Source organism: Rhinoderma darwinii, chromosome 11, assembly GCF_050947455.1.
Source record: "Rhinoderma darwinii isolate aRhiDar2 chromosome 11, aRhiDar2.hap1, whole genome shotgun sequence".
Taxonomy (NCBI): domain Eukaryota; kingdom Metazoa; phylum Chordata; class Amphibia; order Anura; family Rhinodermatidae; genus Rhinoderma; species Rhinoderma darwinii.
This window is the reverse complement of record NC_134697.1, coordinates 89,035,367-89,059,496: the sequence shown is the minus strand read 5'-3', so window position 1 is coordinate 89,059,496 and position 24,130 is coordinate 89,035,367. Positions and strand designations below refer to the sequence as shown.

Genomic DNA, 24,130 nt, shown 5'->3' with positions numbered 1-24,130 from the left:
CCTTCTACATAGTGCCACACAACCCCCCCTCCCCCTTTTACATAGTGCCACACAACCTCCCTCTCCCTTGTACTTTGCGCCACACTGCCGCCAGAGCGGAGAGCGGTAGAGGTAGCTTACTGCTACCACTCTCCGGTCAGCCTGACGTCACTCACCATTAGGAGAAGGCGGGGTTCTGAATGGAGTTGGTGCTGGCCCGGGAGTGGACCAGATCAGTCACCTGACGGGTGAGGTCAGATGACAGGTCAGGTGACTGGACTGGTCCACTCCCGGGCCGGCATCGACCCCAGTCAGAACGCCACCGCAAGACCTCCTGCCTCCTTCTGATGCTGATCGCTGCTGCAGTTGTTCGGCATGCAGGGCGCCTGTCAGCAGCGATCAGCTGTTTTGATACAGCTGCTTGTACGGGGTGCACTTACCTGTCGCTCCGGGGACGCGGCCGGTCTTTGATTCGGAAGTCCGTCTCCCGAACGGAGGAGCGTCCTGGTCGTCATGGAAACGGCCGCTCTGCCGACAGCCAGGAGCGGGCACTCCGTCAGCCGGAAGCAGGCGAAGTCTCGCGATGCGAGCTGGAAGGGAGGAAGGAGGAGGGGCCATCACGTGGAAGGCGAGAGAGGACCGGAAGTGTGTGTGAGCGGGAGAGAGGACCGGAAGTGTGTGTAAGCGGGAGAGAGAAGAAGAGAGGCGCGGCAAGGTGGGAGAGAGGAAAAGGACGGCAGCACTGGACAGAGGAGTGTGCCGACGAGTGCAAGAAGTGAAAGGGGAAAGAGCCCAGCAGAGCCGGTGTCCGGGAAAGAGGAGAGAGCCCAGCAGAGCCGGTGTCCGGACAGGGTGATTGAGCTCAGCAGAGAAGGTTGGTTGGCAGAGGCAAGAAGGAGCCTGCCAGCACGTGTGTTTTCCACTGCAGCCATCGCAGAAGGAAGAGGAGAACAGCAGCGGAGTGCATCCACCGCAGTCATTCAGAATGACAGAGGACCGTCCGGAGCACAACGGAGTGTGCCAACAGCCACAGGTATCGGTCATAGACCGTAAACCCCCTGACCAGGAGCCCAGGTCCCGTCCTAGAGAAAGTGCCCTTGTCATATCCAGTGACTCTTCCCAGGAGTGACGTCCCTCGTTAAACACCACCACAGTGCGCCCAGAAGACTAGTCCTTAAAGGGACAGACAACTCAGCCTGAGCTAGGCCCAAGATCAGACGTGCTATCTCATTACCCGTGCCGGTGTCCCTGCGTTTACCCAAGAGTGTATGATATCTGTAATCACCGCCCGTAAGGATGCTTTGAACTGTTATTGACGAATATTGTTGGAAAAGGGGCAGACAGAGGGAACAGTCGGGTTGACGGGACTTATTGGACTATTAGATGGACTTGTACACCCGTTAGTGTCAACCTCACCTGTTCAGTTGCGTCCTAGGTGTGTCCAACGTTCGGAGAGAGAGGCTTTGTCGCGAAAGGTAGCGGATAGCTCCGCAAGTACTCGTGACTGTGCCAGTAGGTACGGTAGTTCACGGATTCTCACGATGCAACCCAAGGGCCGAGAGTGTGACTCTTACCCTAGGGTAGGCTGCCAGTAGCGGGTAGCTCCCGCCGTGACTGACAGCGGCGTGTCCGTAGCCAAGCCTGGCAACGTGGGTTCAGGCACAACCTCTCTCCGGGGGACTTCCAGCGGGATCTAAGTCCCCAACCTCAGGATTCCTGTCTGCTCCACTAAAGAAAAGTTTCTGTACGTGTTGTTGCTGAAGAGAAGTTCCTGTACGTGTTATTGCAGGAAGAGAAATCCCTGTACGTGTTTATAACAGTAAAGAAGTTGCACCAAGGAGTTGTGTCTCGTGAATTGCGTTACCGACAGTGATGATCCCTCCTACATATTTGGCGTAGTCGGCAGGATCTGAAACCTCGCCACGATGGAACCGTCAAGCAGCAGAACACTACCGCCGACACCGACCGTAATGATACCCATGGGGGCCGCTCTAATGAACATCCCCAAGTTTGACGGAAAGAGCGTATCGATTGCAGACTGGATGAAACGAGTTCGTACTGTGGCCCGGTTATTCCAGGTACCTGTGACCCACCAAGCCGACCTGGCATTCAACTCACTCGAAGGGGACGCTAGACAAGCTGTCTTGGTCTTACCGCGAGAGCACCGCGATACGTTAGAAGCAATCATCAGCTGATTGGAATCCCTCTATGGAGATGTCACCTCAGCCGCCGATCTTCGGAAGAAATTCTATACCAGGGTACAGAGGAACGGTGAATCACTCCAGCAATTTGCGGTAGGACTACAAGGAATGTGGAGTCGACTAGTAAGGAAGGATCCCGCAGGGTGCGCAGTCTTACCAGAGCCGGACCGAATAGTGCGAGACCAGTTTGTGTTCCGGTCTGGACAGCCGGACCCTGAGGCGCGCCGCGAGAGACCTCGTCCGGGTAACCCCCACGATGAGTGAGGTGTTACGAGAAGTGCTCGAAGTACATCGAGAGGAGTTGGGAGAGGCTAGCATGGCCCTTCAAAACGTGGGTACCCCCGAGCCATCTCCAAGAGGTAGCGGACGGCCAGAAGCAGTGTTCACAGAGTTCGCCCGGGATGTCAAGGAAGCTATTCGGGAATTAAAGACAGATGTCGCCCAATTGAGAGTAATGGCCGATCGACCGGAACAGCTCCCTCGTTCACTCAGATCGACACAAGGAGGGCCCCGACGCTGTTGGCAGTGTGATCAGCCGGGTCATTTCGCCAGAGAATGCAGTATGAGATGCTATCCAAGACGGGAACAGCCACCTTTAAACTAAGGTACCCCACCGCTGAGGGCCAAGCTGCGGGCATTCCATCGACAGGCCCAAAAGGAAGGGTGGAACTTTTGACAGGAAAATGCCCCGTAGTTACAGCCATGATCGGGAGGGGTTAAAGTCCCTTGCCTTATTGACACTGGTTCAGAGGTAACCACCATGACCTATCAGTTGTTCCATGAATAGTTTCAAGGTCGACAGACTCTAGAAGCACCCTGGATGGAACTTACGGCGGCTAATAGCCTGCCAATTCCCATTGCTGGGGTTACGTGGTTAGAATTAGAAGTGTTTAATCGTAATTTCCCCCTGGCTGGTATTGTGGTAGTACATAATTGTGCAAGGCCGGGTATACCTGTTATAATTGGCATGAATGTGTTGCAGGAAATACATGGCATGATGTTCAACGAGATGAGCGGTGCCCGGTGGGAGGAGCTGGCAACCGATCAGACCGCATGGCAAGCTTTATTTCATGTGCATCAAATCTGCCAATGGCAAGCGGACTTGAAGACACTGCAGGGGCGAGTGGGCTTGGTGAGGGCCCCAGGTAAAACGGTGCTGCAAGTACCACCTCTAGAGGAAGTCACTATTCCCCTTTCCGTAGGGACTCATCATCGCTTGAGGGATGCAATGGTCATGGTAGAACCAATGCGAAGTCCTCAGAGTACACAACCCTGGGTGGTAGGAAGAACAGTGTGTCGGATAATCAAAGGCATGGCGACAGTCAGAGTGCTGAATCCGACCCAAGGGGTGGTCGAAATACTGTCCGGCACGGTACTAGCTAATGTGGAGATGGTTAGGCCAGAGGACGTGACGGACCCGTCCATGGCCGAAACTCTAAAAGAGACATCGTCAGGAGATGAAAGGAGTGAGGCTGACGTGAACTAACAGACTGACCGACTGTGGCGCCAACTCGAACTGGACGGGGTAGCCCCAGATACCAGGTCGGAGGACCAACTGAGGACGCTTCTGCGATGCTTCGGCTGGGTTTTCGCTCAGCATGAAGAGGACTTTGGACGCACCACTACCATTGAACATGGGATTCACACGGGGGCGGCACCTCCTATCAGGGAGCGATATCGCAATATACCACCCGCTGTGTATTGGGAGGTAAAAGAGCTCCTACAGAAGATGTTAGATGGGCAAGTAATCAGAGAGAGTCAGAGCCCATGGGCAGCCCCGATTGTCCTGGTAAGGAAGAAGGATGGGTCGCTCCGGTTTTGTGTTGATTACCGCAAGTTGAACGCCTGTACTCATCGGAACGCCTACCCACTTCCCCGAGTGTAGGAATCATTAACAGCCATGCAGGAGGCTCGATACTATATGACGCTTGATTTAGCCAGTGGGTATTGGCAGGTACCCATGAAGGAAGAGGATAAGGAGAAGACGGCGTTCATCACCCCGTCGGGCTTGTTCGAATTCAACCGGATGCCGTTCGGGCTAACAAATGCGCCCAGTACTTTCCAACGGCTAATAGAGCATTGTTTGGGAGATCTAAACTATGAGTCAGTCTTGATCTACTTGGATGATATTGTCATTTTCTCAAAGACCTTCCCAGAGCACTTGCGGCATCTACAGGTTGTGTTGGAACGATTGGGAAAGTATGGACTCAAACTAAGACCCAGTAAATGCCGACTGGGCCGCCAGCAGATCAAGTACCTAGGCCATGTCGTGAATGCAGCAGGAATTGCACCTGACCCAGAGAAGATCAAAGCCATACAGGAGTGGGCCATTCTGCAGAACACCACAGAAATACGAGCCTATCTCGGACTGGTCGGTTACTATCTGAGATACATCCGAGACTTCGCAAAAATTGCAAGTCCTTTGAATCAACTCCTCTGTGGACAACCCACACAAAAGAAGGGGAGCCGAAGCCCCAGTATAGGGGAACAATGGCAGGAGCCACAACAAGCGGCATTCGAAGCACTGAAGACCCAGCTGATGACAGCACCCATCCTCGCTTTTGCAGACTTCACCCAGCCATTCCGACTGTACACTGATGCTAGTCTGAAGGGACTGGGAGCGGTCCTGGCCCAGCAGCAAGGAGACGTGGAGCGCGTTATCGCCTATGGTAGCCGTAGCTTGCGGCCGTCAGAACGTAATCCAACCAATTACAGCTGGTTCAGGCTCAAGTTATTGGCCATCATGTGGGCTGTTACCGAACGGTTTGCCGAATACCTGGTCGGAAGTCAAGCGGAAATTTACACGGATAACAATCCCCTGGCGTATCTTGGAACGGCAAAACTGGGGGCGATGAAACAACGATGTATAGCCCGACTGGCTCGATTCAACTATACCATTCGTTACAAACCCGGTAAGAACCATACCAACGCCAATGCACTCTCCCGACAGCCGTGTGAGACCCTGGTTGTAGAGGTGGATGATGAACGGGAAGAAGTAGAGATACCCCCACTAGGCGTGGTTCATTCCCAAATGCAGCAGCAACGGGTAGTGACAGCGATACACGGGATTGAGTATCTTACTGAGATGTATGATAGGGGCGAGTGGAAGAAGCGGCAATAGTAAGACCCGGACATCAAAATAATCGACAAGTGGGTGCGTCGGCAGGGAAGGCCCACGGCAGCAGAGCGAAGCATATTGTCGGCACCAGCTAAAGCATTGGTTCGGCAGTTGGAACGACTTAACACCATGATGGAGTATTGTATAGAAGAGTGTGGGCACCTCGGGAACATCGCAACATATGGCAGTTGGTATTGCCCATAGCAGACGTGAAGCCCGTGTGTAAGTGGATGCACGAGAACCGAGGTCATTTTGCAGTGGAAAAGACTGTACAGATCATCAGGAATCACTTCTATGCTCCAAACATGGAAGAAATAATGAGAGATGTCTACAAGGAATGCACCGAGTGTGTCCTACACAAGGCGACAGAACAGTCGTAGAGGCCCATGACCATCGTGACGGGTGAGCCACTAGAACTGCTGACGGTAGACTTCTTAACAGTCCAAGAAGTTACATCGGGGTACCGATATGCGTTAGTATGCTTGGACCATTTTTCTAAATTTGCCGTGGTGATTCCTACGCGGGACCAGACTGCTCCGACGACCGCGGCTGCGTTGTGGAAGCATGTTATCCGTCCGTATGGGTGCCCCAGACACATCTTGCCGGATCAAGGACCGAATTTAGAGTCGGATCTCTTCTGTGAGCTGTGTATCTTACACGGAATCCGAAAATCTAGAAAGACACCATATCACCCACAAGGGAATGGGGCTTGTGAAAAGTTAAAATCGCACCTTGCTCGGGCTATTAAAGACCATAGGGGACGAACGGCAAGAACGGTGGCCTGAATATGTGGACGACCTGGTATGGGCCTAGAACAACACTGTGCATCGAGCTACCGGGTATACCCCATATCAATTGATGTTCGGCCGACCAAGCCAGGTTCCTTTGGATCTTCTGTTAGAAACGCCGGAGGTGGAAGTCAACCGATCCCCGTCGCAATGAGTACAGGAACACCAACGGCGGTTGAGTGCAGCGAAGGGCGAAATGGAGAGAGCTCGGTCCACAGAGAGCCTGCCCCCTACGGAAGAACGCCAGCAAACATTTCATGCTGGGGATCAAGTGTTGGTGTGGAATCGCAGGGCAGCGCGTGGCCGTAAGCTGGAGCCCCGATGGGAGAGGAAACCATATGTGGAGATAAAACGCGTCGACCCCGGCGGCTTCCTGTGTATGAAGTGCGACCAGAGGGTGACCAGGGACTGAGCAGAAGGCTGCATCGCAACCTGTTGCGGCCATGTACCTTTCTGACACCAGACTTGATCACGTCATCAAGGCAAGAAGATCCGCAGGATACTCCACCGATGAGTACTGACGGAGATTGGTGGTTGATGGTTCCAGCAATTGACCCTAGTGTAACATGGGAACCGCTACCGACCGAGGCAGCGAGTCCAACGAACTGTGGGGAGACACCTGCCACGGAAGTGAACCGTGGATTGCATTACCCTCAGAGGTGTAGTCGCAACCGACAACCGGCTTATTTGCAAGATTATGAAGTTTAGTGCTGAGGATTGCACTTGATAACCGGGCGGGAAGTGTAAGGGGTGCACTTACCTGTCGCTCCGGGGGACAACGCAGGGACGCGGCCGGTCTTTGATTCAGGAGTCCGTCTCCCGAACAGAGGAGCGTCCTGGTCGTCATTGAAATGGCCGCTCTGCCGACAGCCACGAGCGGGCGCTCTGTCAGCCGGAAGCAGGCGAAGTCTCGCGATGCGAGCTGGAAGGGAGGAAGGAGGAGGGCCGTCACGTGGCAGGCGAGAGAGTACCAGAAGTGGGTGTGAGCGGGAGAGAGGACCGGAAGTGTGTGTGAGCGGGAGAGAGAAGAAGAAAGGCGTGGCAAGGTGGGAAAGAGGAGAAGGACGGCAGCACTGGATAGGAGGAGTGTGCCATGAGTGCAAGAAGTGAAAGGGGAGAGAGCCCAGTAGAGCTGGTGCCCGGGAAAGAGGAGAGAGCCCAGCAGAGCCGGTGTCCGGACAGGGTGATTGAGCTCAGCAGAGAAGGTTGGTTGGCAGAGGGAAGCAGTAGCCTGCCAGCACGTGTGTTTTACACTGCAGCCATCGCAGAATGAAGAGGAGAACAGCAGCGGAGTGTGTCCACCGCAGTCATCCGGAAGGACAGAGGACCGTCGGGAGCACAACAGAGTGTGCGAACAGCCACAGGTACCGGTCATAGACCGTAAACCCCCTGACCAGGAGCCCAGGTCCCGTCCTAGAGAAAGTGCCCTTGTCATATCCAGTGACTCTTCCCAGGAGTGACGTCCCTCGTTAAACACCGCCACAGTGCGCCCAGAAGACTAGTCCTTAAAGGAACAGACAGCTCAGCCTGAGCAAGGCCCAAGTTCAGACGTGCTATCTCATTACCCTTGCCGGTGTCCCTGCGTTTACCCAAGAGTGTATGATATCTGTAATCACCGCCCGTAAGGATGCTTTGAACTGTTATTGACGAATATTGTTGGAAAAGGGGCAGACAGCGGTAACGGTCGGTATGACGGGACTTATTGGACTATTAGATGGACTTGTACACCCGTTAGTGTCAACCTCACTTGTTCAGTTGCGTCCGAGGCGTCCGAGGAGAGAGAGGGTTTGTCGCGAAAGGTAGCGGATAGCTCCGCAAGGACCCGTGATGGTGCCAGTAGGTACGGTAGTTCACTGATTCCCACGACGCGTCCCATGGGCCGAGAGTGTGACTCTTACCCTAGGGTAGGCTGCCAGTAGCGGGTAGCTCCCGCCATGACTGACAGCGGCGTGTCCGTAGCCAAGCCTGGCAACGTGGGTTCAGGCACAACCTCTCTCCGGGGGACTTCCAGCGGGATCGAAGTCCCCAACCTCAGGATTCCTGTCTGCTCCACTAAAGAGACGTTTCTGTACGTGTTATTGCTGAAGAGAAGTTTCTGTACGTGTTATTGCTGAAGAGAAGTTCCTGTACGTGTTTATAACAGTAAAGAAGTTGCACCAAGGAGTTGTGTCTCATGAATTGCGTTACCGACAGTGGTGATCCCTCCTACATGCTCTGTGGTACCCCCCTCTTCCCTACCTCCGAGTTGCGCCCAGGGCACCGCGGCGCCCAGCGGGACATTTTTCAGACCGCCCGGGACGGCGGAACAGCGGTGAGAAACCGGGACTGCCCGCCGGATCCGGGACGGTTGGGAGCTATGCTTAAATGCGCATGGTGCTCTTTCACTTACACACATAAATACTCACAGTTGTGGGATGTAATACAGGCAGCTCCCCTCTCCCGTTCTTCTGTATATTCTCGGCCTTTATAATCATCTCTTGATCTGTAAAATCCTCCTTAAACTGTCCGGCTCTCTCCTCTTACCGGCAGCAGTGCGCTCTGCACAGATGACTCACATTCAGGACCGTCATATAACCATGACGACGGCATACGCCACTGACAGCTCTGAACTAAGAACGTTTAAAATCAGAACAATAAAATATATACAAAAATTCTACATTCAGTCTAAGCCAAGAAGTATAGCTCTTAAAAGACACTCCATTTGACAGGAGTATATATATATATATATATATATATATATATATATATATATATATATAGATATCCCCTTGTTTCTAATCATTTTTATACTATTATTTATATAACGCCTATCTTTTGAAATTCTATCATCATCCTTTTTTATGGTCTTCTATATCATTGCAAAAATGGTTTGTTTTAAGTGAATAGCTTTTTAAATGTCATTGCCGTACTTTGCTTATATAAGTGACCATCTGACCTATAACCTAACCCGGTAGTCATCTCGACTACCAACTTCTAAAACCGGCTATATAACCACAAACATTGATAATGGACTAATCACTTGTACTCGACCTGACGAAGGGGCCGGTACGGCCTTGAAACACAATTATTGTTGTTGTTTTATTGTACAAAATAAAACGTAATTTTCTGCACGGCTGCGCCCTCAGACATTCAGTTTTTACCCTCTTATCTCTTGGATGCACAGAACCCTGACCTGATCCCTAAAAAAAAACCTTTATAATGGAGACACAGATTGCGAGCCGAACCTCCATGTCCAATAGACACACTCCAAAATCTTGTGGAAGACCCTCCCTGAAAAGTGGAGGATGTTCTAGCCACAAAAGAGGGCCCAACTTCATATTAACGCCCATGTATGTTAACGTCACATATAGGTGTGATGTTCAGGTCTTCATATACTTTTGGCCATATGATGTATCTTTCCAACTTAGGCCCCATGCACACGAACGTGCTGTTGCGGCCGCAATTCCCCCGAAAATCCACGGGAGAATTGCAGCCCCATTCATTTCTATGGGGCCATGCACACGACCGTAGTTTTTGCGGTCTTTGCATGGCCCGGGAGCTCGCACCGCAGAAAGAACAGGCATGTCTTAATACGGCCGTCTTCTGCGGTCCTGCTCATTGAAAACAATGGCGGCGGCCATGTGCATGGCCCGCGATTTGCGGGCGGCTCGCGGCTGACAGTCCGCTGCCGGCCGACCCGAAAATCACGGCCGTGCACATGGCTACGGTTGTGTGCATGAGGCCTAAGTCATTTTTTTTTGCCGATTGCTACTATTTATCAATTCAAGATGTTTTTGTCCACTTTTATGATGTGTATCTGAATGGGTTAAAAAAAACATGTTAAAAAAGAAAAAGAAATCGAAATACTAATCTCAAAGTACATGGCTTGAATCTACGTTAGAAAGAGGCTGCACAAGCTAGAACTACATGAGATGTGTGCCAGGAGGAAACTTTTGATATCCAGAAAGAACTAGGGCAAAACTAAAAGGTTTGCCCATGAACAAGTAGACAAAAACTAGGACTTTTGGGAAAACAGTTTGGACCCATCAAGGCATGGACTCCACCAGACCACTCAAAGTGCCCTGTGGTATCTGGCACCAAGATGTTAGAATAGGGCCAGCTCAAGGTTTATGTGGGCCCTCGGGCGATACAGACTTAGTAGGCTCCTTTGCCGGGGAACTCACGGCGGCAGTAAAATGGCAGAAAACAGAACTTTGTGCCCCCCCATAGACATTAGGCCCTGTTTATGCCCCCATATAGAACTTAGGCCCCCCAGTTTGTACCCCCATAAAGTAAGTGCCCTCTGGAGATAGTGCCACACAGCCCCCACCTCCCAGGTAGTGCCACACAGCCCCTACATCTCAAATAGTGCCATACAGTCCCTTTCCTAGGTAGTTCCACACAGTCCCCCCTCCCAGATAGTGCCACACAGCCCCCAGCCCTGTAGGTAGCATCTTTGGGGCTCCCTCTAGGAGTGGAATCCCGAGCCAAAGCATTGCCGATGCTCTAGGTGGGGATTCCACTTTAGGAGAATCCGCTGACGTCACTGTCCATATATGGACAGTGTTGTCAGGGGCAACCCCAGAGCCATAGTCCCAGGCAGAGCTCTACTAGCACTCTGCCTTGGACTCCTGCTCTGCTCCTGACATCATTGTCCTTATAAGGAAAGAGTTGTCCGGAGCAGAGCAGAAGTCCTGGGCAGAGCGCTAGTAAAGACTCTGCTCCGGTACTCCATCTCTGGGGAAGCCCCTGACATCAGTGTCCATATATGGAAAGGGATGTCAGGGCCAACCCCAGAACCAAAGTCCTAGACAGAGGGCTACTAGTGCTCTGCCTGGGGCACTGCTCCTGACATCACGGTCCATATATGGACAGCGATGTCAGCGATTTCCTCAGAGACGGAGTCCCGGAGCTGAGCCGCTTCTAGCGCTCTGCCTGGGACTCAGTCTCTCCTTCTGACATCACTGTCCATATATGGACAGTGATGTCTGGGGCTTCCCCAGAGCCGGTGTCCCGAGCAGAGCGCTATTAGCTACTAGCTCTCTGCCTGGGAGCCTGTAGCGTAGTAAATGGCAGAGCGGGGAGAATGTGGCGTCGCTACTACTTTAGCAGCCATAGCGGCTGCTAGGGGGGCCACTGGGCATGTGGGGGCCGTGATGGCGGACAGCATGGGCCCCCTCATGCTGCAGGCCCTGTGGCAGCCGCTATGGCTGCTACAGTGCTAGTTACCCCGCCTCCTAGACAGGGGCTCCCTCTAGAAGCAGAATCCCCGTCAAGACTCTGGCCGGGGATTCCACTCCTGAAAAGCCATGACGGCAGAGTCAGCACCCAGCGGCCGAGTGGAACAATTTTTGACGTTTGGCAGGGAGCAATATTCTGCTTCAAGAGGTCACTGGCATTAGGAAATACTGTTACCATTAAGTAATGTACTTCGCCTACAACAATGGTTAGGTAGGTAAGTGGTGCGTGTCAAAGTATTATCCTCTTAAATCCCAGGTCAGAGCAGAACATTGCCCAGAGCATCACACTGCCTCTGCTGGCTTGCCTTCTTCCCATAGTGCATCTTGGTGCCATCTCTTCCAAAGGTAAGCGACGCACGCGCACCTAGCAGTCCACATGATGTAAAGGAAAAGGTAATTCACCAGACCAGGTCACCTTCTTCCATGGTCCAGTTCTGATGCTTACGTGTCCATTGTAGGCGCTTCAAAGACAGCAATCTGCAATGCCCTGTGTGTCGAAACCTTTTTATCGTTATCAGCATTAAATTTTTCACCAATATGTGCGACAGTAACTCGAACGAAATGGGCTAGCCTTTGCTCCACACACACATCACTCACTGAGCCTTGGCCGCGCAAGATCCTGTTGCCAGTTCACCCATTGTAGGTATTAACTATTGCATACCGGAACACCCCTGCCGTTGTGTAGAGTGTCGTCTAGCCATCACAATTTGTTTTTTGTCAGTCTGTCAGATCCTTACGCTTGCCCTTACGCTTTTTCCTGCATAACTTCAAGAACTGACTGCTCACTTGCTACCCAGTAAATCCTACCCTTGCCATTGTAGCGAGATAATCAATGTTTTTCATGTCAATGGTTTTAGGCTACAATCACATAAAACAGATTTTTAATGTATTTTCCATCCGGATTTGTGGACAGAAAATTCACAGCAGCATACAGTAGTAGAAAAGTGGATGAGATTTTAACAAAACTCACCTTCATGCAGATTATTCGGCGCAGAAATTGACCTGCGGTGTGAATTTTCGCGGATTTTTCCCATTATACTAAAAGAGCAAGAAGAAATCCGCAAGCAAATCCTATGGTATCGGATTACCTAAGGATTTTTTTCATGGCAAACAGGATTGAGAAGCAATACAAACTTTCAAAACGTAACAATAACCCCCCTTTACGATTAGCAGGAGGACTACTGCTCATCAATGATTTTGTTATTTCTGTGTTTGGGCTTTGTCAGACAATGCCTTTGGTCTGAATCTGGATTTGGTCATTATTTAGCTTTGCCTGAGTGGAATACCTTTTTTGGGCCTATATAAACTTCACGCCTGGATTACTCAGGTGCTGGTTATACTTTTTATGGCATGTGCTACATATTCTTGTTTGGGACCCTATTCCTTGTTTTTCTGTGTATTTGTTTGTACTGTGAGACCTGTTGGTCTTCTGAGAGATCTAGTTTTTGTATAGCGGCTTAAACTGAATCCTGGGATCAGTAGTTCCACTGCTTTGTTTGCCTTTCCTGTTCGTTTGGTCTTCTGCCAAACTGTGGTCTTGCCCTGCTGTGGGATAGCATTCAAATAGGGTCAGTGAGTGCTATAAACCCTATCCACCGTCTATTTGTCTGTAAGGGTATGTGCACACGACCTATTTTCAGACTTAATGGAGGCGTTTTACGCCTCGAATTACGCCTGAAAAGACGGCTCCAATATGTTGGCAAACATCTGCCCATTGCTTGCAATGGGTCTTACGATGTTCTGTGCAGACGAGCTGTAATTTTACGCGTCGCTGTCAACAGAAGGCGCATAAAATTACGCCCGCTTCAAAGAAGTGCAGGACACTTCTTGGGACGTAATTGGAGCAGTTTTTCATTGACTCCATTGAAACACAGCTCCAATTACGTCCGTATTGGACGCCGCAAAAACGCGTGCACTTGTAAAAACGTCTGAAATTCAGGAGCGGTTTTCGCCTGAATTTCAGACGTATTTTGCGTTGACGTGTGAACATACCCTTAACTGCTTGAATGCTATTCATCTGCCGTCCACTCCATTTGTGCATAGTCTTCATCTTCTACTATCTCCGGTGTTCGGTTTCGCTTGTCCACTGGTGAGTTACTTGTGCCTATTCTTTCCGTGTTGATGCGTGCTTCGTCCATGTGATAACGCTTTTTAATGTTGCGGCACCACCAGCTGCGTAACACCCCCCCCCCCCCTCCCTCCAACTCTTGAATCACCAGTCCCTTCTGGAATCCAATTCCCAGAAGTACATATATTACAGGCTTAGGCCCCATGCACACAAACTTGTTTTTGCGGCCACAATTCACCCGGAAATCTGAGGGTGAATTGCGGCCCCATTCATTTCAATGGCCCCATGCATACGACTGTGGTTTCCACGGTCCGCGCATGGTCCAGAAGCCTGTACCGCAAAAAGATCAGCCATGTCTTATTAAGGCCGTCTTTTGCGGTCCAGACTCATAAAAATGAATGCATGTGGCCATGTGCACGGCCCGCAATTTGCGTGCGGCCCGCGGGTGACACTCCGCGGCCGTCCGACCCCGAAAATCACGGCCGTGCACATGGCTACTGTCATGTGAATGAGGCCTTATACCTAAAAATGTCAATCTGGTACCTTCTCCAATAACAATACATAAGATCTAAAACCTTGTGTATTCCCAAGAGGCCAAGAATGCTTACCTACCCCAACATTCTACTGTAGATACCAGGTCCTGCCTCTTTGCAGATACATTAGCAAGATATATCAGGATGTACATTATAATGTCAGGAAGTCTGTAGCAGGAGCTACGGAGCTTGCGTTCTCTCACATCAGAACCTAGGCCACGCTCCAGTTTAAAAGAAGTTTAAAGTAAAAAACACTTTACTCCCATGGCAACACTTCTCAGGTCCCGCCGCTCTCTGTACACCCAGCCTCCATCGATGACGTGTAAACAAGTGATGACACAATATTTCTGGATATTGCTTGAAGCCGGGTGTACAGAGACCAAAGGCGACAAGGGAAGCACCAGAGGAGGGGAGAATAATGTTTTGTTTTTTCTTTTGTTATATTCGCTGCAGGGAAATTCCCACAATTTACGTAAATTTCCCTGTGGCTACCTGCAGATTTGCTGCAGGAATATTCCGCAGCAAATCAGCTCCGTCTGGAATTGGCCTTAATGTTACGGCTGAATGGTGTATGTATTATAGCAGATACTAGTATATGTGCTATGAGTGTATATTACACGTGCACAATGGTATTATTTAATGTATACTAGTATTTTTATAGCGTCGATGGTGCGGAATGATTATAACCTCTTGCTTACCTAAATATTGTTATCAGTGCTTTCTAGGTCTGCCTCCAGGTTTGTGTTTAATATTCTACTGTCAGGTAGAATGCAATGGCAAGAAATGAGATGAGAAGCAGGAGTCTAAGGCTTTATGCACACGACCTTGCCCTTAATTACGACTCATATTTACGGGCACAGCCGGCTGTTTTTACGAGCCGTGCTCCCATTATAAATTATAGAAGCACGGTCCTTAAAATTAAAAAATAGGACATGCCCTATTTTTTTCGCCAGGTTTCTACGGCACAGACACCCTCCCGTAGGCCATAGAAATGAATGGGCCCATAATTACAGACGATTTTACGGTAGTGTGCATGGGGCCTAATAAGGGATGATGGGTCCAGGGCCCCCACATGACAAAGAAGTAAATAGAATAAAAAATTACTGTCAAGACTGAACAAGGAGAATATGTGACCTTTTACAGCATTTAATGCTGATTATTTACCGATGCTGATGTCTGTAGGAATTTCCTCCTCCTTACACTGAGTTAAATCCTCATGTGTCTCTTTTTCTGCTTCTCTTATGTCTTCAGTTTTTATATCAGTCAGATGTGTAACCTAATTCACCACATATGGAACAAATTATGTAAAATTAAGAAAACAGTTGGAAAAGTTAAAAAAGAAACCAAAAATTTTACACCACCGCCGATCATGATAACAAAATATTCGATGGCAGCCGTATATATTTACATTAGAAAGTTAGATAATAAACTCCTAATTTCAGTTCATCATCTCTCTAAATATTTTAAGAATAAAAAATAGAATAATGCTAAATTAATGACCTGAGACAGCATTTAGTAATTTGATCTACCTGATGATCCTGTGGGACATTCTGATTTTCCTCTGGATCATTCTTGGAGTATAGAGGACTGGGACATCTCTCTGGTGTTTCTTCCTTACTGGGTTCAACTGCAGTGACTGTAATCCACAATTATTCATGTAATGGCAGATTTTGGCATAAATTGCATGGGTTTAAAAGTCACCTTTAAAACAACACAAAAATTTGGGACAAAATTGGCAAAATTTTGCCTTACTTGACAAAGGCGCAAAGAAGAGTACAAATTGTATGGCTGCTTACAGCCAGTGTAAAAGGTAATTCAAACAGAAAATTCGAAATGCACCAGATTTTTTTTAAAGTTGTACGCCTTTTAAAAATTTAGATGCAATTTTGGCCAACTAAACTCGAAAATTTCTTTGGGGCAAAACGTCAATATTAAGAAAATTGGGACATTGTTTATATGTGATAATCAGTTGGAATCCACATGTAACACGTGGCAATTCCACAACTTAACTGACCTGTAAATTGTAGCAGACGTTTAATTTCCAAAAATGGCCTCGGTTTTTTATACTTTTCTGCCATTTATGAACTACTACAGTTTTTTTGCGTTATTCACACATGCCATTTTTATTGCAGTGATGCCGCAGAATTTGATGTTTTTTTAATTACAGAAATATATTGGATAATTTAAAAAAAAGAAGTATATAAACATTTTTAACTACAGCAAAAAAACGTAAATGCAAGAACAGCCTAAGAAAACTAAATTGCTATAAGGTTGTGCTTTGTGAATTAAAGTTTGCATTTAAAAGGGGTTGTCCAAAAGTTTAAGAAAATAACCTGATGTAATAAAAAAAAAACGCATTACATTTCTGCATTCAAGCCCCTGCCGATCCCACATCGATGCTCCGGTGCCCCCTACTGGTCTTTGTTTACTTTCTCAGAGAAATAACAGTGATTGGCTGCAGCGGTCACGTATATTCATGGCATGTTATCGCTCCAGGAAAGTAAACTAGGACATGATTTACCAGGCGAGTAATGTTTGCTTTTTTATTTTATAACATATCTTGTGGTCCTTTTCATTTCTTGAATCTCGGACAACCCCTTTAAAGGACAAGTTCTTTTCTTACCTGGTGATGTGGTAGTCGGATTATCCATGATGTCAGCATACTGATCCTTGTGTCCTTCTAAATACTCCCACTCCTCCATGGAGAAATGGACAGTGACATCCTGACACCTTATAGGAACCTAAATCACATTAACATACAAACTCAGTGGGGAATAGGGGTCATCCACGGGATTTTTTTTTTCTACACAGGCCTGTTTAATACCTCATGGTTCCATTTGGATAAAGGAACCCCATGGCACGGTACTGGCAGCTTTTTCATCAGTGAGTTCCTACCCACTTTACGACTGTTTAAGCACTTGCGGATTGCCCAAAGACTATAAATGTCCGGACGGTTGGCCCATTAGGGTTGGAGGGGTTTGCCCATAAACGTCAGATTGATGAGGGTCCCACCTCTGGGACTCAAACCTATCTCTAGAACGGGGCCCCCTTAACCACATACTACCTTTTCTCGGTTCCTGTAATTTCTGACCATGTAATCCGAAAACAGCGTAGCTCGCTGACATACGCTCATAATTCCCATAGAAATGTATGGCAGTTACGGAAACAGCGTAGCTCAGCAAGCTACGTGGTTCTCTAATTACACTTTTGGAAATTACAAGTGGCAGCGAAAACAGAGAAAGGTAGAACGGGGTTTAGGGGGCCCCGTTCTAGTGATAATTGCGGGTCCCAGAGGTGAGATCCGCAACAATCTGACATCTATGGCATATTCTGTGGACATGCCATAAATATCCCTGATGCGCAAACCACATCAAGCGCGGACCGTCCGGACAGTTTTAGTCTATGGGCAATCTGGTTAAACAGACGTATAGTGGCTAGAAACTCACCCATGGAAAAGATGCCAGTACTGTGCCATGGGGTTCCTTTACCCAAATGGAGCTATGGGGCATTGAACAGGCCTGTTTACAAAAACCTCTAAACCCTTTTTGAATTTTTTGCATCCTTGATACTGCATGGTTTATTTATATAGGATTATTCCACTTCGCTGCCCAGGTAATGGGTTATGCTATCACTTTTTCTTTTTGGTTGTATTATATACGTAGTTGGTTATTTGCTTTTCTCCATGTGTGATATAATCCCTAACCAGATTGAGGGTCTGGTTAGTCACATGTTTGCACACTTTTTAATTGTTTTTAAAATGTTTTTTTCTTATTGTTATGGAATATAGATTTTGCTACAATCTAAGAGGTGCAGTCTTTTATACATTTATTTCTAGCTTGATATGGTATTTCCTTACATGCTGACCTAGATATCAATTGGCCGTGCCCGCCTCTCCTTTGCAATATCTTGAATGGGACCCAAACTAGTCGTCCGTCCGTCCCCCCCCCCCCCCATGGTCTTTGGTTTTTAAAGCAAAGTGTTAGACATTATTTAAGGTCCTAGCTTGAACGGCTTGATACACACACACACACACACACACACACACACACACACACACAAGGTTACAGTCATCATCCATACACACACACACACACACACACAAGGTTACAGTAGTCATCCACACACACAAGGTTATAGTCGTCATCCACACACAAGGTTACAGTCGTCATCCACACACAAGGTTACAGTCATCATCCACACACAAGGTTACAGTCATCATACACACACAAGGTTATAGTCGTCATCCACACACAAGGTTATAGTCGTCATCCACGCACAAGGTTATAGTCGTCATCCACACACAAGGTTACAGTCGTCATCCACACACAAGGTTAAAGTCATCATCCACACACAAGGTTATAGTCATCATCCACACACAAGGTTATAGTCATCATCCACACACAAGGTTATAGTCGTCATCCACACACAAGGTTATAGTCGTCATCCACACACATGGTTATAGTCGTCATCCACACACATGGTTATAGTCGTCATCCACACACAAGGTTATAGTCGTCATCCACACACAAGGTTATAGTCGTCATCCACACACAAGGTTATAGTCATCATCCACACACCTCCTTCCCGGTATTCCCAGCAGTCCTCACCTCTCCAGTCAGCAGCTCAGTGATCTTGTTGGTCAGGTCCAGGATCTCCTGATCTCTCTTATGTATTAGTGATTGAGGTGGAGACATCGTGATAGGAACCTGGTTCCTGCTCCGTCCTTCACCCTCTTCAGTTCTCTTCTTCACTACTATGTAATCCTGTACATGGAGAGATATTGATGTCACTTTATATATTCCCTTCACCTCTCCCGTCTTCCCAGAATCCCTCACCTCTCCAGTCAGCAGGTAGATCATCTCTAGCGTGAGGTTTAATATTCTCTCAGTCATCCCATTTCTGTTCTTGTCCATCATTAGAAGGTCAGTCAGGAGAAGATCTATTTTTCTCCTTAAGAAACCGGAGGGAAACTATTGCAAGTTATAAAACATTCTATATGAAGTATACAATCCCACTAATTGGAAGTTATAAAGGAAAATTCATACTGGAATATATAAACTAAAAAGATCCCAGCCTCTTAATGAACATTAACTATTGGAGGAAACTGTAGGATTCATGTGTTTAAGGCTACCATTCAGTTACATTGAATGTTTCCCTCTAGTGTGTGGGTGTGTAGCATTTTTTTTCTTTTAATGTTGAAGATTATGGGAACAGTTCATGAAAACCAAAAATTTTGTCTCTCAGAAAATTAGAATATTGGGTAAAAGTTGAAGATTGGTCACTCATGGTGTGACACTGTAATCAGTGAATCAACACAAAACACCTGCAAAGGTTTCCTAAGCCTTTAAATGGTCCAACAGTCTAGTTCAGTAGGTTACACAATCATGGGGAAGATGCTGACTGTCTTCTGGACAACTGTCAAGTCATTGACACCCTCCACAAGGAGGGTAAGCCACAAAAGGACATTGCTAAAGAAGCTGGCTGTTCACAGAGAGCTGTATCCAAGCATATTAATGGAGAGGAAGGAAAAAAGTGTGGTAGAAAAAGGTGCACAAGCAACAGGGATAACCGCAGCCTTGAAAGGATTGTCAAGAAAAGGCCATTCAGGAATCTGGTGGAGAGTCACAAGGAGAGGACTGTGGCTGGAATCAGTGCTTCAAGAGCCACCACACACAGACGTATCCAGGACATGGGCTACAACTGTCGCATTCCTTGAGACAACGTCAGAAGCGTCTTTCCTGGGCTAAAGAGAAAAAGGACTGGTCTGCTGCTCAGTGTCCAAAGTCCTGTTTTCAGATGAAAGTAAATTTTGCATTTCATTTGGAAATCTCGGCCTCAGAGTCGGGAGAAGGATTGGAGAGGCATCAATCTAAGTGTCCTGCGGTCCGGTGTGAAGTTTGCACAGCCAGTGATGGTTTGGGTATAGTTTGCTGGTGTTTGTCCACTGTGTTATATCAAGTCCAAAGTCAACGCAGCGTCTAGCAGGACATTTCCCAGCACTGCATGCTTCCCTCTGCTGACCAACTTTATGGAGATGCTGATTTCATTTTCCAGCAGGACTTGGCACCTGCCCACACTGCAAAAGTACCAATACCTGGTGTAATAACCAGAATATAACTCTGCTTGATTGGCCAGCAAACTTGCCTGACCTAAACCCCATAGAGAATCTATAGGATATTGTCAAGAGGAAGATGAGAGACACCAAACCCAGCAATGCAGACGAGCTGAAGGCCGCTATCAAAGCAACCTGGGCTTCCATAACACCTCAGCAGTGCCACAGGCTGATCACCTCAATGCTACGTCACATTGATAACACCTCCACAGTGCCACAGGCTGATCGCCTCCATGCCACGCCGCATTGGTAACACCTCAGCAGTGCCACAGGCTGATCGCCTCCATGCCATGCCACATTGATAACACCTCAGCAGTGCCACAGGCTGATCACCTCCATGCCACGCCGCATTGATGCAGTAATTCATGCAGAGTCTGAGCCCCGACCAAGTATTGAGGGCAGATACTGGACAGACTTTTCAGTAGGACGACTTTTCGGTATTAAAAATCATTTTAGAAATTTGGCTTATATAATATTCTAAATTTCTGAGACACTAAATTTGGGGTTTTCATTAACTGTTCCCATAATTATCAACATTAAAAGAAAAAAATGCTGGAAATAGATCCCTCTGTGTGTAATGAATCTATAGAATATATTTTGAATTGAATTACTGAAATAAATTAACTTTTTGATGATATTCTAATCATTGAGAAGGATTAGTTTGTATATACTAGGCCAGGGTGGGCTAAGAAAATAATCCCCACACCATTACTCCACCTCCACCAGCCAGTACTGTTCACACCTGACAGGAAGGGTTCATCGATTCATACTGCTTGCGCCAAATTCTGACCCTCCCATCAGATTGGTGCTACAGAAATCTGGATTTCTCTGACCAGGCGATTTATTTTCGCTGCCTTTTGCCCACTGGAATTTTTCATTTCTGTTTCCCTTAAGACAGTAATGGCACTCTAACTGGTCGTCTGCGGTTATAGCCCATTTGTGCTTAGGAATGACGGGCTGGCCCAGGCTAGTCTAGAATCAATGACCAGGCCTCGTTCAAAGTCGGGGGTTATGTGTCTAATTTTCATACAGGGGAGCTTCCAATCATTAAAACAGAAGGTGCCCCTAATATAGAGGCCTTTCAGTTGATAACTTACTAACACTATATACAACCTTATACTATACACACACACACACACACACACACACTATAGATATACACTGTACATAATACACATTATATATGCACCTATATTACATATCTATACATACACAGATATAATATACTAAAGTCATACCTCCCAATCGTCCCGTATCCGGCAGGACAGTCCCGGTTTCTCACCGCTGTCCCGCTGTCCCGGCTGTTTGCAAAATGTCCCGCTGGTCGCTGCATCCAAACAGCTGATCGCTGCTGACTGCAGGGGGGCTGTGTGTGGCGCTATCTACAGGGGGGCTGTGTGTGGCGCTATCTACAGGGGGGCTGTGTGGAGCTATCTACAGGGGGGCTGTGTGTGGAGCTATCTACAGGGGGGTTGTGTGTGGCGCTATCTACAGAGGGGCTGTGTGTGTAGCTATCTACAGGGGGGCTGTGTGTGTAGCTATCTACAGGGGGGCTGTGTGTGTAGCTATCTACAGGGGGGCTGTGTGTGTAGTTATCTACAAGAGGGCTGTGTGTGTAGTTATCTACAGGAGGGCTGTGTGTGGATCTATCTACAGAGGGGCTGTGTGTGGCGCTATCTACAGGGGGGCCGTGTGTGGCGCTATCTACAGGGGGGCCGTGTGTGGAGCTAGCTACAGGAAGGCCGTGTGTGGTGCTATCTACAGGGGGGCCGTGTGTGGAGCTATCTACAGGGAGGCCGTGTGTGGTGCTATCTACAGGGGGGCTGTGTGTGGCATCTACAGAGAGGCTGGTGTGGCACGATCTACAGGGAGGCAGGTGTGGCATCATCTACAGGGAGGCAGGTGTGGCATCATCTACAGGGAGGCAGGTGTGGCATCATCTACAGGGAGGCAGGTGTGGCATCATCTACAGGGAGGCAGGTGTGGCATGATCTACAGGGAGGCTGGTGTGGCATCTACAGGGAGGCTGGTATGGCATCTACAGGGAGGCTGGTGTGGCATCTACAGGGAGGCATGTGGCATCATATACAGGAGGTGTGTGGCATCATATACAGGAGGTGTGTGGCATCATATACAGGAGGTGTGTGGCATCATATACAGGAGGTGTGTGGCATCATATACAGGAGGTGTGTGGCATCATATACAGGGAGGTGTGTGGCATCATATACAGGGAGGTGTGTGGCATCATATACAGGGAGGCTGGTGGGGCATCTACAGGGAGGCATGTGGCATCATATACAGGAGGTGTGTGGCGTCATATACAGGAGGTGTGTGGCATCATATACAGGAGGTGTGTGGCATCATATACAGGGAGGCTGGTGGGGCATCACATACAGGGAGGCTGTATAGTGTCTAGGTGAACATGTGACCTTCCTTTGGGTATTTTTAGGGGGCTGGGACAAAAAACGCCTGACCAATGAAATTCATCAGTTTTTTTAACGGCCATGAAAAACTGATGCAAAATGGATGTCAAACGGCCATTAAAAACAGACAGACGGACTGGAAATGGATGAAAATTTAGAGACAATGATGCAAAACCGCCGTGAGATGCTGACAGGTGATCAGTTTTTAATGGGCATTTTTTTTCACTGTCGTGTGAATAAGGCCTAAAGCTATGTACAACCCTGTACTATATACACACACACTATAGTTATACACTGTATATAACACACCTATGTTACATATCTATAGATACAGATACATAACCTACAATCCTGTACTAACTATATACAATTCCCCTTCTTTTTAGATAAATACCAGTATAGAACGTAGTAACGGCACCAGGACTTCAAGCCAGCTTGAGAAAGGTTCCTGTTGAACTGAAACGTTGCTGTTATTTGTTGAGGTGAATAAATTCACCCTGTTTTTCATCTGCCTTGAAGTCCTGGTGCCGTTACTACGTTCTATGCTGGTATTTATATATATACACCACCGTTCAAAAGTTTAGGGTCACTTAGAAATTTCCTTATTTTTGAAAGAAAAGCACAGTTTTTTTCAATGAAGATAACATTAAATTAATCAGAAATACACTCTATACATTGTTAATGTGCTATATGACTATTCTAGCTGCAAACGTCTGGTTTTTAATGCAATATCTACATAGGTGTATAGAGGCCCATTTCCAGCAACCACCACTCCAGTGTTCTAATGGTACATTGTGTTTGCTAACTGTGTTAGAAGGCTAATGGATGATTAGAAAACACTTGAAAACCCTCGTGCAATTATGTTAGCACCGCTGTAAACAGTTTTGCTGTTTAGAGGAGCTATAAAACTGACCTTCCTTTGAGCTAGTTGAGAATCTGGAGCATTACATTTGTGGGTTCGATTAACTCTCAAAATAGGTAGAAAAGGAGAGCTTTCATGTGAAACTCGACAGTCTATTCCTGTTCTTAGAAATGAAGGCTATTCCATGCGAGAAATTGCCAAGAAACTGAAGATTTCCTACAACGGTGTGTACTACTCCTTTCAGAGGATAGCACACACAGGCTCTAACCAGAGTAGAAAGAGAAGTGGGAGGCTCAGCTGCACAACTGAGCAACAAGACAAGTACATTAGAGTCTCTAGTTTGAGAAATAGACGCCTCTCAGGTCCTCAACTGGCAGCTTCATTAAATAGTACCCGCAAAACGCCAGTGCCAACGTCTACAGTGAAGAGGCGACTCCGGGATGCTGGCCTTCAGGGCAGAGTGGCAAAGAAAAAGCCATATCTGAGACTGGCTAATAAAAGGAAAAGATTAATATGGGCAAAAGCACACAGACATTGGACAGAGGAAGATTGGAAAAAAGTGTTATGGACAGACAAATCGAAGTTTGAGGTGTTTGGATCACACAGAAGAACATTTGTGAGACGCAGAACAACTGAAAAGATGCTGGAAGAGTGCCTGACGCCATCTGTCAAGCATGGTGGAGGTAATGTGATGGTCTGGGGTTGCTTTGGTGCTGGTAAAGTGGGAGATTTGTACAAGGTAAAAGGGATTTTGAATAAGGAAGGCTATCACTCCATTTTGCAACGCCATGCCATACCCTGTGGACAGCGCTTGATTGGAGCCAATT

General features: G+C 47.7%; 1 protein-coding gene across 1 annotated transcript in view; it reads right to left on the bottom strand.

Moving 5' to 3' along the window:
• Nucleotides 1–22,894, bottom strand: part of LOC142663718 (gastrula zinc finger protein XlCGF66.1-like) — a 28,234-nt gene extending 5,340 nt beyond the window's left edge. Inside the window, exons 1-6 of the mRNA XM_075842507.1 lie at nt 21,257–22,894; nt 18,742–18,856; nt 18,514–18,669; nt 16,530–16,647; nt 15,436–15,542; nt 15,071–15,182 (exon numbers count right to left, since the gene is read on the bottom strand). Coding sequence (XP_075698622.1) covers nt 15,071–15,182; nt 15,436–15,542; nt 16,530–16,647; nt 18,514–18,669; nt 18,742–18,856; nt 21,257–21,351 — 703 coding nt within the window. The 5' untranslated portion in view covers nt 21,352–22,894. The remainder of the gene's footprint in view (nt 1–15,070; nt 15,183–15,435; nt 15,543–16,529; nt 16,648–18,513; nt 18,670–18,741; nt 18,857–21,256) is intronic.
• Between the last annotated feature and the right edge of the window lie 1,236 nt (nt 22,895–24,130).